Below are 15977 nucleotides of genomic sequence, written 5' to 3'. Positions count from 1 at the left end.
CGAAAACAAGTTTTATCCCGATGTGGCGAATGTCTGAAGTTCCACTGAAACCTCTCTGCTCTGGATGAAGTTATCTTACTGATTTAAGGTATTTAGACTGATGTTCTCATGTCAGCTAATGTTGTGAACCTGACCACCCCTCTCCACCAAACGTCCTGAATGACAGCAGAGACTGTGGATCCTTAGAGGTTGATATATTTTAGTTTAGCCCACTGATGGACACAATGAGGGGAAAACTGGAACTGGACTTAGTGGATGCTTATGGGCCAGATGCACAACCCTTTAAACCTCCACTTACTCTCCCTCCTCTCATATTGTTCCAAACAAGAACTTGAAGCTTTCACAGTTAAAAAGATGTTCAGTTGCCCCTAGAACCGTCCCCTCCCCCAGATTAATGCACCCGCTGTTTACCCTGACAGGAAGACACCCAGAACACAGCATCCTGTCAGAATCACAGCTCTGCAAACTAAACTAAACATGGAATCTGAACCTGGTTTAGACTTCTTTGATCCAGTTGAACTTTCAGAGTTAGCAAAACTATTGTCTTCATCTAAGCCTTCAACCTGGATGTTAGATCCAGTTCCATCCATCCATCCCTCCATCTATTTTCCATCACGCTTATCCCAGCTGGGGTAGGAAGGGGTGCTGGTGCCTACCTGCAGCTGTCTACGGGCGAGAGGCGGGGTCCACCCTGGACAAGGCAACATGGACACAAACAGGACAGACAACCATTCACACACACACTCACATCTAAGGAGAATTTAGAGAAGCCAATAAACCTAACAGTCATGTTTTTGGACTATGGGAGGAAGCCGGAGTACCCGGAGAGAACCATCACATGCTCAGGCATGGCAGCAGTGCTACCCACTGATCCACTGAGCAACCAGATCCAGTTCCAACCAGGTTATTTAAGGAGGTATTCCCTTTGATCTCCTCCTCCATTTTAGATGTGATTAATCTATCTCTGTTACAGGGATATGTACCTAAAGCTTTTAAGGTTGCTGTAATTAAACCTCTGCTTAAGAAACCGTCTCTTGACCCAGATGTCTTGGTCAATTATAGACCTATATCCAATCTTCCTTTCTGATCTAAAATCCTTGAGAAAGTAGTTGCCAAACAAGTTTGCGATCACTTCCACCATAATGAACTTTTTGAAGAGTTTCAGTCTGGCTTTAGAGCTCATCATAGCACTGAAACAGCTCTGGTGAAAGTCACTAATGATATTCTCATGGCCTCAGATAATGGACTTGTATCTGTGCTCGTCCTGTTGGATCTCAGTGCTGCATTTGATCCAGTTGATCAGAATATTCTTTTAGAAAGACTTGAATATTTTGTTGGAATTAAAGGAACAGCTCTAGACTGGTTTAAATCTGATCTATCTGATCGAATTCAGTTTGTTCATGTTAATGATAGATCTTCCACATGCTCAAAGGTTACCTGTGGAGTACCACAGGGATCAGTGCTAGGACCAATTCTCTTTACTTTATACATGCTCCCAATTGGTAGAGTTATTAGACAGCATGGGATTAATTTCCACTGTTATGCTGATGATACCCAGCTATATCTGTCTATAATCCAGATGAAGCTAACCCATTACATAGATTACAGGCATGTCTGAAGACATAAAAACCTGGATGACTCTTAACTTTCTGCTTCTGAATGCAGACAAAACAGAAGTTATAGTCTTTGGACCAGAGTCTCTGAAAAAGAAGCTGATTAGTCAGTCACTTCATTTGGATGGGATTAAACTGATTTCAGATAATAAAGTAAAAAATCTTGGTGTTATTTTTGATCAGGACCTGTCATTTAAATCCCATATCAAAGAGGTTTCTAGAATTTCCTTCTTTCATCTGAGGAACATTGCAAAAATGAGCAATCTGCTGTCCAGGGGTGATGCTGAGAAACTAGTCCATGCATTTGTTACTTCAAGGCTGGACTATTGTAATTCTTTACTATCAGGAAGTCCACAAACTGTAGTTAAAAGCCTTCAGCTGATCCAAAATGCTGCAGCCAGAGTTCTGATGAAAATGAAAAAGAGAGATCATATCTCTCCTATCCTGGCTTCTCTTCATTGGCTTCCTGTTAAATCCAGAATAGAATTTAAAATCCTCCTTCTCACATATAAAGCCTTAAATGGCCAAGCTCCATCTGATATCAGAGATCTGATTGTTCCTTATGTTCCTAACAGAGCACTTCGCTCTCAATCTGCAGGTTTACTAGTGGTTCCTAGAATTTCTAAAAGTAGAATGGGAGGCAGATCTTTTAGAGCTCGTCTGCCTGGCTGTGTGTTTCCTGGACGGGGCCGCCTGTGGAGCTGGTTGACAGTTGCCTTTTGTATCTATGCTTCTTTTTCTATGTCTGCTTCTGTCTCCTTGAACCCCAGTGGGCCTCAGCAGATGGCCGCTCACACTGAGCCTGGTTCTGCTGGAGGTTTCTTCCTGTTCAAAGGGAGTTTTTCCTCTCCACTGTCGCTACAAGCATGCTTAGTGTGAGGGATTGCTGAAGAGTCAATGAGTCGATGCAATCAGCTGGTTTTCCTTAGATAGAAAACTTTGAATCAATCTGACTGGATGATCTGGTTGGTCTGGATCTATAAAGTGACCTGAGATGACATGATGTGAATCTATAGAAATAAACTGAATAGAATTGAATTAAACTTCTGACATTAATCAAATTGAGAAAACTCTGCTGGAAAAGACATCCAGCAACCAGAGAACAGGAAGGAGGAGGAGCTTTCATTGTTTAACTCCTGTAACTTTACCAGAAGCTGGAGATGTTTCCGTCTTCCCTTTATTACTGGACTAAAAAGCAGGATATTATAGACTGAGGACCAATGATCATGCTGGTATTTAACATGGCCGCTGGGACAATAAAATTTCATAACTACACATTATTATCATTATTAATATTCATAGTAAATGGAGCACATAAATGCTGCTGAATCCAGAAGAACGGACCGCTCTTCTTCAGCTTTTTTGGGGTTGATTTAAATGTTTCACATAAATCAAAGTTTTTCCTCCTTTTCTGATCAAAATATTGTTTTTCCTATTCCACAGTGAGACGAGTCAGTGGGACACATCTAAACGACTAAAAGCCGTCTCCTTCATCCTCAGCAGACTCATCTATCATATTTAAACATCCATGCTGGTGATCTAAAAGCAACACAAAGAAACTTAATCACTTTCTGAATCATTGCTGAGTGACGTGAGCAACATGCTGATGGAGAAAGCTGACTGATGGTTCTGACTTCCCAGCTCCTCTGTTTGGATCTCTTCCTCTTCATTATTTCTAGTGTTGCTCCGATGCCCGATACCGATACCTGGCTGTCAGTATCGGCAGATACCATCTGCTTGAAATTGTTCTGTGTGTATCTATGAAGAACTGCATCCTACCTGGATGTAAAATAATCAACATCATGGCTTCATGTCAAGCTGCTGCCTTCCTTTGTGAAGCAGGAAAAAGACTAAAACAAAGTGAATCCAGTAGAACTTTTATTGCCTACCTGGAATGGGTGACAATAGTGGAAGAAACTTTTGGCTCTGAAGATGGTATCCGTGCCCTAGTTGTTGGTACTCACCGATACCGATACTACCATCTTAGAGCCGGATTGGAGCCCCACCAGATACTGGTATCAGTGCAAAACTATTTATTACCTAACTTCTAGATTCTGTTTATCTGCGTTCAGTCATGGAGTGACAGGATTTTTCTTTTCCTGATCCAACCTGAAGCAGCAGCAGGATGATTCTAATTGACCTGACATGGAAAAACAAGCCAATTAAAGCAAAAAGCAACAAAACAACAAACTGAGGATATTTTCAACAGCTAGTGAATCACAGAGTGGCCTGAGATATTCGTTGAGGCATCTAATGAGGCATTCAGTGAGGCATCTGATGAGGCATCTGATGAGGCATAGAGTGAGGCATCTAATAAGGCATTCAGTGAGGCATCTGATGAGGCATAGAGTGAGGCATCTAATAAGGCATTCAGTGAGGCATCTGATGAGGCATAGAGTGAGGCATCTAATAAGGCATTCAGTGAGGCATCTAATGAGGCATAGAGTGAGGCATCTAATGAGGCATAGAGTGAGGCATCTGATGAGGCATAGAGTGAGGCATCTAATAAGGCATTCAGTGAGGCATCTAATGAGGCATAGAGTGAGGCATCTAATGAGGCATAGAGTGAGGCATCTAATGAGGCAATCAGTGAGGCATCTAATGAGGCATTCAGTGAGGCATCTAATGAGGCATTCAGTGAGGCATCTAATGAGGCATTTAGTGAGGCATCTGATGAGGCAATCAGTGAGGCATCTAATGAGGCATTCAGTGAGGCATCTAATGATGCATAGAGTGAGGCATCTGATGAGGCATTCAGTGAGGCATCTAATGAGGCATTCAGTGAGGCATCTAATGAGGCATTTAGTGAGGCATCTGATGAGGCAATCAGTGAGGCATTTAATGAGGCAATCAGTGAGGCATCTAATGAGGCATTCAGTGAGGCATCTGATGAGGCATAGAGTGAGGCATCTAATGAGGCATTCAGTGAGGCATCTAATGAGGCATTTAGTGAGGCATCTGATGAGGCATACAGTGAGGCATCTGATGAGGCATACAGTGAGGCATCTAATGAGGCATACAGTGAGGCATCTGATGAGGCATAGAGTGAGGCATCTAATGAGGCATACAGTGAGGTATCTGATGAGGCACATAGTGAGGCATCTAATGAGGCATAGAGTGAGGCATCTAATGAGGCAATCAGTGAGGCATCTAATGAGGCATTGAGTGAGGCATCTAATGAGGCATAGAGTGAGGCATCTAATGAGGCATACATTGAGGCATCTAATGAGGCATAGAGTGAGGCATCTAATGAGGCATACATTGAGGCATCTAATGAGGCATACATTGAGGTATCTGATGAGGCACATAGTGAGGCATCTAATGAGGCATAGAGTGAGGCATCTAATGAGGCATCTGATGAGGCATAGTGAGGTTTCTGATGAGGCATCTAATGAGGCATCTAATGAGGCATAGAGTGAGGCATCTAATGAGGCATACAGTGAGGTATCTAATGAGGCACATAGTGAGGCATCTAATGAGGCATACAGTGAGGCATCTAATGAGGCATCTGATGAGGCATAGCGAGGTTTCTGATGAGGCATTTAATGTAGCATCTAATGAGGCATTTAATGAGGCATTGTTTGACGATATGTTTTCACAATACTTGGGTCATAATACAATATTATCATGATATTGCAATACCACTGTATACTCTGCGATATATCATGAAGTCCTCTGAGCCTCATCAGGTGGAAGCAGAGTGAATAGAGGGGAATATTTCTTTGCTCTGGTTCAGCAACAGGAGGAGGAGGGGAAGTCTTTGTTCTGCTGTAATCCTTTCTGCTCCTGAGACACGTTTTTCCTGGAGGACATCTCCCTCCCTTCATTTCCTCACCCCTTTTCCTTTGACCTTCCGCTGCCTCTCTCTCTCACGCTTATCGCTGCCCAAAGTGATGGAGTCTCTGTGGCCTTGACAGGTGAATGCTGCAGCGCTTTGTTTGCCACGTCCACAAATCACTCAGGTCTGTGAGGTCATGAACATGTGATCTAAGCCAGACGACTGAAGCATTCGTCCAACACATCAAACAGTCCTGTGAGATTATCAGGCAGCAGGCAGACAGCTGGCTGGTTAACTCCACTCAAATATTAAAGGAGAAGTTCGGTTTTTTACACTTTAAGCCCATTTTCTGTAGTGTCCAGGATGAAATCGAATGATCGACACCAAAAGTTTGACAATTGGTCCTGTCTCTGCTTTTTGGCTCATTTAGAATCCCCCCCTGGCTGCTTTAGAATGGCTAGCATAGAGCATGTCCGATAATGTCCTTAAAACAACCTTAAACGTTCTTTTTTTTAAATATGCTACTCACCGGGTCGTCAGCGCTGTTCAATGACGTTCCAAAAAAAGTTAAAGAAAAAACGTTCCTGTAGTGTTTTATTTAGCATTTTGTAAATCCCATTGAGTTCTGTAGGAATAGTCAATATTCCGCTGCCACCGGAAACGGAAATGGGGCCTGTTTACACAGTTGTAGTCTTTTCGCTTCACTCTGTGTACTCCGACGTCGAGGTGCTAACGTTTCTGTTAAACACTTTAAAAAACTCTGAAAATGGAATACGAAAGGTGGATTCTTGATTCTCGACGTCGGAGTACACAGAGTGAAGCGAAAAGACTACAACTGTGTAAACAGGCCCCATTTCCGTTTCCGGTGGCAGGGGAATATTGACTATTCCTACAGAACTCAATGGGATTTACAAAATGCTAAATAAAACACTACAGGAACGTTTTTTCTTTAACTTTTTTTGGAACGTCATTGAACAGCGCTGACGACCCGGTGAGTAGCATATTTAAAAAAAAGAACGTTTAAGGTTGTTTTAAGGACATTATCGGACATGCTCTATGCAAGCCATTCTAAAGCAGCCAGGGGGGGATTCTAAATGAGCCAAATAGCAGAGACAGGACCAATTGTCAAACTTTTGGTGTCGATCATTCGATTTCATCCTGGACACTACAGAAACTGGGCTTAAAGTGTAAAAAACCGAACTTCTCCTTTAAATGCAGTCTTTTTGTCCGCTTCTGTTTGCATCTTAAGATCTTTATAAATCAGAACCAAAGTTTGAACAAACTTTAAAAAGACTCATCAGAATCCCTGGTCAGTAAAAGCAAAATAATAAGCTGAGACCGGCCCTGATCCACCATGAAGAGCATTGCTCAGAGATAAAACTTGTTTGTCTTCTTTCAGAGGCTGGATTGTCCCTCCTAGGCACCCATATGGAGGACAGCCTTAGAGGTAGAATCATCTGAGTCCTCAGTAAACATTAAAGGTTCTCATTTCATTAATGTTTCTGGATATTCTTTGGATCCAGCAACATAGAACAACAATAATAAATCTGGACTTTATCCACAGAAGCCCCTCCCAGTTGCTTTGGGACCTTCTCTGTGTCTAATGTGCCTAAAATGTTTATAATGTTTATGGTTAGTAGATATGGGACCTCCAGGCATTAAGACCTTCTGTTTGAAGACCTTGTTCAAGTAAACTTCCTCTGACTTCACCTCAGGATCGATGCAGACAAACTGAAATCAATCAGAAAATAAAGTCCACAGATTTCAAACATATTTAAAGAACGAGACGAACTTCAAGCTGCAAACATCTCAGAGTCTGAGCAGGAAACCTGCTACCTGAGGACCGACGGCGCTTCGCTGAGGATTCAAATAAAAAAAATAAATATTTCTCTGATTCCCGATAAAATTCCCAAGAAACAGTTCTTCAAAATTTAAATAAAATTATACTGAGCCCGTACACCCCATCCCCCCCCCGCAATATTGTTTAGCTGCTATGAGCCTGAGCTGCAGGTGAGGATGAGGATGTAATGGAATGAAGAAAATAAAAAAAACAGGTTCTGTGACCCCTCAGCCTGCAGGGGAGGGGCTGAGGGAGGGGGAGGCGCGGGAGTAAATGAGATCCCGATGAGATGTCAAGGTGTGTTAGAGCTGAGGAGCAGGCAATGAGGAGAGAGAGGGTGGAGGAGGTAAGGTGGACACCCTCCACCCAGAAAGATGTGTGCTAAGTCAGCTCTGAGGAGGAAGAGGAGGAAGATGAAGAGATGGAACAAAGAAAACAGGAAGGAGGAGAAAAAAGGATCTTCTAGCGTCTGATTGGGCATCAGGTCACCATCCAGTTTACCTGGAGCTTCATTAATCACAAAAAACCAGAAGATGGAGGAAGAACTTCCTCTCTGTCACAACATGAACTGAAGACCCGATGGCGTCTAAGTCTGAAAGATCCAGGAGTCCAGGAGCTGGAGCCACCTTCTGGAGCTGCAGCCACCTTCTGGAGCTGCAGCCACCTTCTGGAGCTGCAGCCACCTTCTGGAGCTGCAGCCACCTTCTGGAGCTGAAGATATCACCGGCTCCCCTGCCTGAGAGGAACCTGAGTCTGAGCTGCAGCAACCATCAGGCTGGAAGGAGAACATGTGAGTAGAATCCACTCTGGTCCAACCCTGAGCCAACCAGCCTCTCCTTCATCACAGCAGCCTGCCTCACTGATCAGCATCTGGCTGCAGAACCTCCAGGTTCCTCACATCTCCGAGCAGATCAGCAATAATTGATGGAGCCAGAAGCAGAGATCTGCTGCTCCGCATCCTCAGCATCAGGACCTCAGAGAAACTAAGTCCAGAACAGAAGAAGACTTCCTGTTCCTCTGAGCCTTCAGCCTGTCAGCATCAGAAGATCTGGTTTATTTCTACAGACATGTACCAGAACCTCCAGAACCTGACGGAACCCATCATCCATCAGAACCCAGAAGCAGCAGCACCGGATCGGAGGCAAACTCCGCTCCGAGCTGCGCGCTGAGGAGCCTCAGCCTACCTTCCTCTCCTCGGCAGTCTTGGATCCGCTTCAGGAATAAAATCCACAGCAGCACCGTCAGGGTTCTACAGGGATCCATGGTCTCTGGCTCCGCTCTGCGGGGTTCTGCTCATTTCTGTCCGCCTGTCGCAGCAGAGACGCGTCGTCTAGATGCTGCGCTGCGCAGCCACCGTCTGGATGACGGAGCCGGTCAGCTCGCGGGGATATTTCTATACTCGGGGGCGGGGTCAGGACGGCGAGTGGCGCCCGGATGAGCCAATGGCAGGAGGCGTGGGTCCGCGAGCGAGGGAAGGCCGACCAATCAGCGAGCTGCACACCTGGATGAGGAGCAGCTCTATGTAAAATGTCTGTGCTGAGAGGAGCTGGAGGAGCTCAGATCAAAGCTTTAACCCCTGATGGATCAACATCCATCCTTCTAGTCCCTGAAGCTGCAGGGTCAGCCATGTTCTCTGCATGTTCCTCTGATCTCCTCCACCTTTCCTCAAGCAGCTTTCTGCAGGTCATGAGTGAAGATCTGCTGAAAGCTGCAGGTTTCAAACCAAGGATGAGAAATGAGAGGAATCCAGGCAGCAGAACTTTATTCTTTCTTTATTCAAACATGTTTTTTTCATATTGGTCCATCACAGCGCCACCCCCCACCCCCCCACCCCGCTCTTCTCAGGCTGTCAGAGAACAAGACGTATTAAAACAGGAAACAATGTTTCAGGGGTTTGCATCACTGCATCTGAACTACAGATCTATAGAATGTCTGCAAAGAAAGTCGAAGCCCCAAAATCATCGCTGACAAAGGCTGTGATCCACCCTCCTCCCCTGGAGAGGAAGGGCTTCCCCTGCTGGAGGCTGTTTAGTGCCTCAAAACTTCCAAAGAAGTTGTTCAGATTATTCCGGAATTCAGCATCAGATGCATCTACGGGGGGTGGGGGGGGTGCAGTCTGTGATCATCCGAATGCCTCCTCCTGGTGTTGCTGTCATCGTGGAAAAGATCCTGGTTCTTCTGACTGTCGTTCTTCTTCGCTGATCTGATGGTTTAAGTCGCCACACGCTGTCCTCAGAGCCTCTTTATCTCCAGCTGAGTTCAATTCTATTCAGTTTATTTCTATAGCTCCAATTCACATCATGTCATCTCAGGTCACTTTATAGATCCAGATCAACCAGATCATCCAGTCAGATTGATTCAAAGTTTTCTATCTAAGGAAAACCAGCTGATTGCATCGACTCATTGACTCTTCAGCAATCCCTCACACTAAGCATGCTTGTAGCGACAGTGGAGAGGAAAAACTCCCTTTGAACAGGAAGAAACCTCCAGCAGAACCAGGCTCAGTGTGAGCGGCCATCTGCTGAGGCCCACTGGGGTTCAAGGAGACAGAAGCAGACATAGAAAAAGAAGCATAGATACAAAAGGCAACTGTCAACCAGCTCCACAGGCGGCCCCGTCCAGGAAACACACAGCCAGGCAGACGAGCTCCGAGCCAGCTCCCATGTCAGAGGATGAAGAGAGCACATCCAGTTAGTCACAGTCAGAGAAACAGGACTACACTGGAAAACAGGCCAAACAAACCTGCAGACTGAGAGCAAAGTGCTCTGTTAGGAACATCAGGAACAATCAGATCTCTGATATCAGATGGAGCTTGGCCATTTAAGGCTTTATATGTGAGAAGGAGGATTTTAAATTCTATTCTGGATTTAACAGGAAGCCAATGAAGAGAAGCCAGGATAGGAGAGATATGATCTCTCTTTTTCATTTTCATTAGAACTCTGGCTGCAGCATTTTGGATCAGCTGAAGGCTTTTAACTACAGTTTGTGGACTTCCTGATAGTAAAGAATTACAATAGTCCAGCCTTGAAGTAACAAATGCATGGACTAGTTTCTCAGCATCACCCCTGGACAGGATATTTCTAATTTTAGCAATATTCCTCAGATGAAAGAAGGAAATTCTCTCCTCTCCTCTCCTCTCCTCTCCTCTCCTCTCCTCTCCTCTCCTCTCCTCTCCTCTCCTCTCCTCTCCTCTCCTCTCCTCTCCTCTCCTCTCCTCTCCTCTCCTCTCCTCTCCTCTCCTCTCCTCTCCTCTCCTCTCCTCTCCTCTCCTCTCCTCTCTGCAATGAGCAATAAGCAGCCATGTCTTCACTGTGATCAATTTTAGGGTTCGTTCCTCTGGTCCCCCCTCCCCCTCCTGTTTCTTAGGGATATTAGAGTAAAACTCGTGTGACTTCCTCAGGGAAGCTGCGCTGCTGGACGTCTTCCTGAGTCTCTAAACACGTATGCAGAGCAGGTAAAGTCTCAGACGCTCACCCTCATCCTGCTGTCTGTAGTATATATAGTATATATAGTATATATAGTATATATACTATATATACTATATGTAGTATATATAGTATATCATCACTACTATATTATCCAGAGGAGAGGAGAACTTCTCTCCTGGGGATCAGTTGCTGGTCTCCCTATATCCCCCCCACACTGAAGCGTTTCCCCAGGAAATTGCTCCCTGCAGGGAAACAAAGCAAGACCCACACATGCATAATCAGGCACCTACACATAGATGTTTGCACATAGATCCACACAGCATTTTAAGACGTGATTAGCTGGCAGACATTAATCACAGCAGCAGTTCCTAATGAAATCAGATCACAGATTCACTCTGATGATGCTGCTGCATTATTTTCATTGCCTTATTTAGTGTTTCTGGCTGCTGGTGATTTCATCACAGTGATCAGTGATTAACACCATCAGAGCATCACGTCCACATGAGGGCCGACTGCAGATCACAGCTCGCAGGTCGGTAGAAAGCTGAGCTGTCGGCACATAATGAGTCCTCCTGAGGTAATTAGTTCTAGGAACAAGACTCTGCGCCGTCATCATCAGCGGTGCGGATCAGGAGACTAAATGCTCTCAGAGGTGGAGGAGTTACCAGATATAAGAGGAGGAGATGAACTCCTTCACCTGATGAACGTCTCTCCTCATCTCTGACCTTCCATGTTTGGCCCCCATTCAGCTCCAACCTTCATCCTGAAGCAGATTTGATGAAGAAGAGAAACATAAACGAGTTTTATTGGAGAAGATTCTGCAGTTTAACTCCGGTTCTTCTGCCTCATCTGATGGGTTTGGTCCTCAAACATCTCAGAAACATTCATGTTTATGAAGACCTGCACATGGTCATCCATAGATAAGATTCAGTCATCAGGAGGATTGGGCCTGAAGCTCTGCAACATGTCTGACAGGTGGTCTGCAGCCTCGTCTCTCCTCCACCTGATCACCTTCTTCCAAAGGATTGATGCTGCAGCTGCCAGTCAGACACATTCATGGAGATCAGCCTTCCTGTAAGGAAAATCTTTCATATTCAAATCAGAGGCAGATTTTTAGCACCAGTGGGAACTGAATGGATACCAGTGTTCCCAGTTCAAAGGGTCCATGCATGGAAAACAAAACACCAAGGAGTCCTTTCTACACCTTTCAATCTTTTCCTCCTTTTCTCCTCAAGAACATTAATCTGATCATCGTTTAATAATTTCATCAGTCTCCCTCCAATGAGACTTCAATCAAAGACTATCAGGAAAACCACTTTGAATGAACCTGCTGATGCTTCAGCGTTGGCACCACAAACATCTCACCTTCTTCTCTCCAGAGGAGAGTCTGTAGATCTGCAGCTCCTAGAGCCATGCTGTAATCACCGCTGTAGACTTCCTGCTGCACCAGCAAAGATGATTTTTTCAGGAGAAAATCTGAGATCAGAGATTTAGTTTCAGTCAAATTTTCCTCTCTTCCATCCAACCCTTAGAGACGAGTCTGTCTGAAAACACAGCTCACTGCTCATCATAACTAGAAGCTGATTTTGCAATGTTTCTATGTTGCATTTGTTGTTTTCTGTTGTTTCTGATTTTCCTGCTGAGATCTGATGGAAGGAGAAGCAGGCAGAGTCAGTTTCCCTGGAAAAGGCAGTGAAGGCAGCGAAGGCAGCGAAGGCAGCGCTCCAAGGGGCTCCTTACGCTAACGCTAACACCTGAAACAGCTCCTGACGCCCTGCTGACACTATTTACAGCACTTTGTTTAATTAACGCTGGGGGCTCAGAGGAGCACCTTACTGTATGTTTGTTAGCATCAGAAACAACAAGGAGGCGACAGAAACCAAAGACTGAGTCACACAGCAGCTCCTGGTCCATCTGAGCTTCAGCCTCGGCAGCTTTGCTGCTTTTCCTGCTGGAGCTTTAATGTTAAACAGCAGAATAAACAGTAACGTGGTCCTAATCTGGCCTCCCACTGCTGCTGCACATCATAATTATGTAAATGAAAGGAAAGCAGCTCATTGCTGAGCTCTGATTGCTTCATGAGGGGTGCTGTCCCTCACTTTAGGAATATAAACCCCTGTAATTATGCTTGGCAGGCTGAACACTCACAGGAAAATCTACAAACACAGAGATGTGGAGCTGATTGGTTTCACTGGTGGAGCCTCGCTGGTGCAGCTCTAATTACGGCTGCATTGTTCTCCATCACAGGCCTAAAAGGTTGAACCGGAACTAGTCCTACATGGCCGTTCAGCTGGAGCCACTCGTCAATCACAGTCGCCACCGCTTAGACTGAGCTTTGAATAAACGAGTCATTTTGTTTGTGAAGCAGATCAGAGCGACTGGGTTCTTAGGGAATGTTTACCTGAATGCATCTCTGAAAAACATCCCTTCTTTCTTATATTCTGCTTCTTCCACAGATCAGTCCTGCAGGTCAGGCTTGGAATCCAGAACCCTGCAGGAAGGCGGCCTTGCAGGACTGACGCTGAGCAGACCGGATCTAAATCACGTCTCACACCGACAGGCTGAACTCCATTTTACTCCTGGGTCAATTTCACTTATTCAGGATTTTGAGTAAATCTCTTGTCTTCATTCTAAACTCTTTAAACGTGTTTAACATGAATTTAACCTTCATGTCTGGAGATAAAGCTGCAGCTTATTGTGTGAGCGGGAGACAGCAGTTCTGATATTTCATCATCTTAGCGGATCAATGCTTTGCTTCTACTCATTCTACATGTCTCATTTCTACACATCAGAGATGGATCCATCCAGTTTCCTGATTCTGTTGTCATGATCTGGGCACTGATGACTGATTTATTAGTTATTTTCTTTAACTTGCTTAACTCCGCCCAGTTTTAATTTGCTCTTATCTGATCCACCTGTTCCAGTTCCTATTTAAGCTGCCTGTTTCAAGCCACCAGTTCCAGATTATTTGAGCCGAGTGTGAGAGTTCTCTAGAGTACCCCTGACCTGTTTCTGTCTCTGGACTCCTGAGTTGGGTTTGACCCACTTCCAGTCCAAGCTCATCTCATCCACCTGCTGGTTCTGCTTTATACTCTGCTCAGCCCAGCTATCAGAGCCAGATCATTGTTTGATTATATCAGATGTTTGTTCTGTTAGTTTGAGTTATTTCTGAGGTTCGTGTTTCCGTCCCCGGAGGCCTGTGGGTTGAGAGGACTTTGGTGTTTGTTTTGTCTCCTGATCGTGTCCTGGCTCATAGATGGAGACAAGTTTAAAGTTCTGCTGGAATTCTGATACAATGTCTTGTCTCTGTCCCTCAACCACTCAGTCTGCCTGTCTGCATCTGTGAATGTTGCTCTCTGCTGGACTCATAGAGCTCTAAACCTGCTTTCCTGGAACCCTGGATCTGTCTGTTCCTCTTGAGATAGGAACCCCTGACTGTGCTGCGGACTCCTGGATTCCAGAACTGTCCTGTCTGATCTGTTTTCTCCAACCTGGGTCGGATTCCTGCCTGCTCACTGGGGTTGCTGCATCGGGGACTCTCTGGGTGGCTCTGCACCGCAGCTGGTTTGGTGAGGATGGACTGAACTGTTAAACCAGGTAAGCGACTCACACAGATAATCATCTCCCGTCAGATGATCCCTACCTGTGTTTCTCTCAGTGATTGGCTGCTGTTCCTCATCTGCTGGCTTCTGCCTGCTTTGCTTCACTCCTGGAACTCTCTGGGCGGCTCCTGCAGCTGTGTGGAGAAATCATCTGACTGGTTTCCACTCCTTCTTCTGGGCACGGACAGAATGAAGAACCAGGTTAGTGACTCACGTGCTCGTTATTGTTTACCGTCTGAGTGTCGTGGTCACTAACCTGAGTGTCCATCTCTACAGATATTCCAGTATGCAGGTCCCAGCTGATGAGCTGCAGTACTCTGAGCAGTCAGTAAAGCTTTCCATTTAAACCTATTCTGTCCCTGAATTCTGTCTCCTACTTTCTGAGCCTTGACACCTGTAATAAACCTGGAAATGGTTGCAACTGTAAGAAGCAACTCGGACCAGAAGGGAACCTGAATCTTCTTTTTGAAGCACCAATTTGTGCCTTTTATTGTGAAGCAGTGGCATGGCATGGGTGGAGGAGGGGTGGGGGTAACACCTTCAGTTTATATAAATAGCCTGCAGATGTTAATATGGTATCAAATCTTCATGTTGGTCTGTTATCACCCAACTGGCTGTGTTAAAACAAAAGATTCAATTAAGCTGAAATATAAGTCAAACCGAAATATTTATCAACAAAAGTCATTTAACTCCAAGTCAAACCTAATTAAACCTAAAACCATAAACAATGAAATTACCTTCCAGCCTTGATATCTAAGAATCCCGGTTTATCTTAAAGAGTTTAAAATGAGGGGGGGCCTTGGGGCCTGTTTGGCTGGACCCAAGGCACACCAGAGGCCCAGCACACCAGAGGCCCCGGCAGGGCCGGACAGCCGGGCGTACACCGGCCCAGACCCCAAGCCACATTCCCAACAGAACCCAAACCCCCGGCAACACGCCCCCAGTGCGGCGCCCTGCTCCATGGGCGCCGCACTATGGCAGCCCACTGCTCCCCAAGGGGAGGGGTTAGATGCAGAGAGGGAATTTCATTGCTCTGTACAGCTGACAGTGGAATGACAATAAAACCTTAGGAAAAAAAACACCATCTACCTTCTAGATAAGCGATTGTTTATATTCTGTTATTGTTCCTGATAGTAAAGGCTAGGCGCACCTAGCTTCTTTAGCTAGTAGCCAGGAACCAATGAGGGGCTGGTTTTAGGGACTCTTCACTTATTATTTGGCATTCAGATGTAAAGTGCATTGATACTTGGGGAGGAAAAGTCTTGGTTAGGGTCTCTAAATGAGCCGGTTCTCCAGTCCTGGGTCTGCCAGTCTGGGTATTGGAATTAGAAGCAGCACCTTGTTTCTCAGTTTGTTGGTTATTTGTTGTTCTGGTAGCTGCTGGGGTCACTGGTCGAGTCGCATCATTTCCATGACCAGCATTGACTTCCAGTAAGTTCATCTTCATTTCCAAGGCAGCCGTCCTCTGTGGAAGCTTGTCCAAGTCCCGCGGGGTGATCAAAATAAGAATGTTGAAATAGCAGATTGTTCTGTAAAGATTGTTTTTTTTTCTAAGTTTGTCACTTTGGCAAAGAGAAAAGAAGGTAAAAGTAAGAAAAATGAGAAGAAGTGAGGAAGAGATGCGTCTGAGCAGCCGAAGAAGTTGACGGGAACCGCAGACCTACGGCCAGAGCTACAGGCGGCCACAGCAGTAGAGAACACGGTCCGTTCAAACTC

The 15977-nt window shown here is 45.3% G+C and overlaps 1 protein-coding gene across 2 annotated transcripts in view; it reads right to left on the bottom strand.

Annotated features, from left to right (window-relative positions):
- LOC119777173 (ephrin type-A receptor 7-like) overlaps positions 1-14362 on the bottom strand; it is a 107344-nt gene extending 92982 nt beyond the window's left edge. The window contains exon 1 of one of the 2 annotated variants that reach the window (XM_038275975.1): positions 14303-14362. Coding sequence is in view for 1 of the 2 variants with exons in the window: in XM_038275974.1 (XP_038131902.1) it covers positions 8416-8494 (79 nt within the window). In the remaining variant the exon portion in view is untranslated. Of the gene's footprint in view, positions 1-8415; positions 8596-14302 lie in introns of those variants that run through there. The other variant, XM_038275974.1, reaches the window with a different exon arrangement.
- Between the last annotated feature and the right edge of the window lie 1615 nt (positions 14363-15977).

The sequence above is a fragment of the Cyprinodon tularosa genome, unplaced genomic scaffold (assembly GCF_016077235.1).
Source record: "Cyprinodon tularosa strain WSP-4 unplaced genomic scaffold, ASM1607723v1 ctg985, whole genome shotgun sequence".
Taxonomy (NCBI): domain Eukaryota; kingdom Metazoa; phylum Chordata; class Actinopteri; order Cyprinodontiformes; family Cyprinodontidae; genus Cyprinodon; species Cyprinodon tularosa.
The sequence above is the reverse complement of the archived record's forward strand: the minus strand, read 5'-3'. Positions and strand labels throughout refer to the sequence as shown.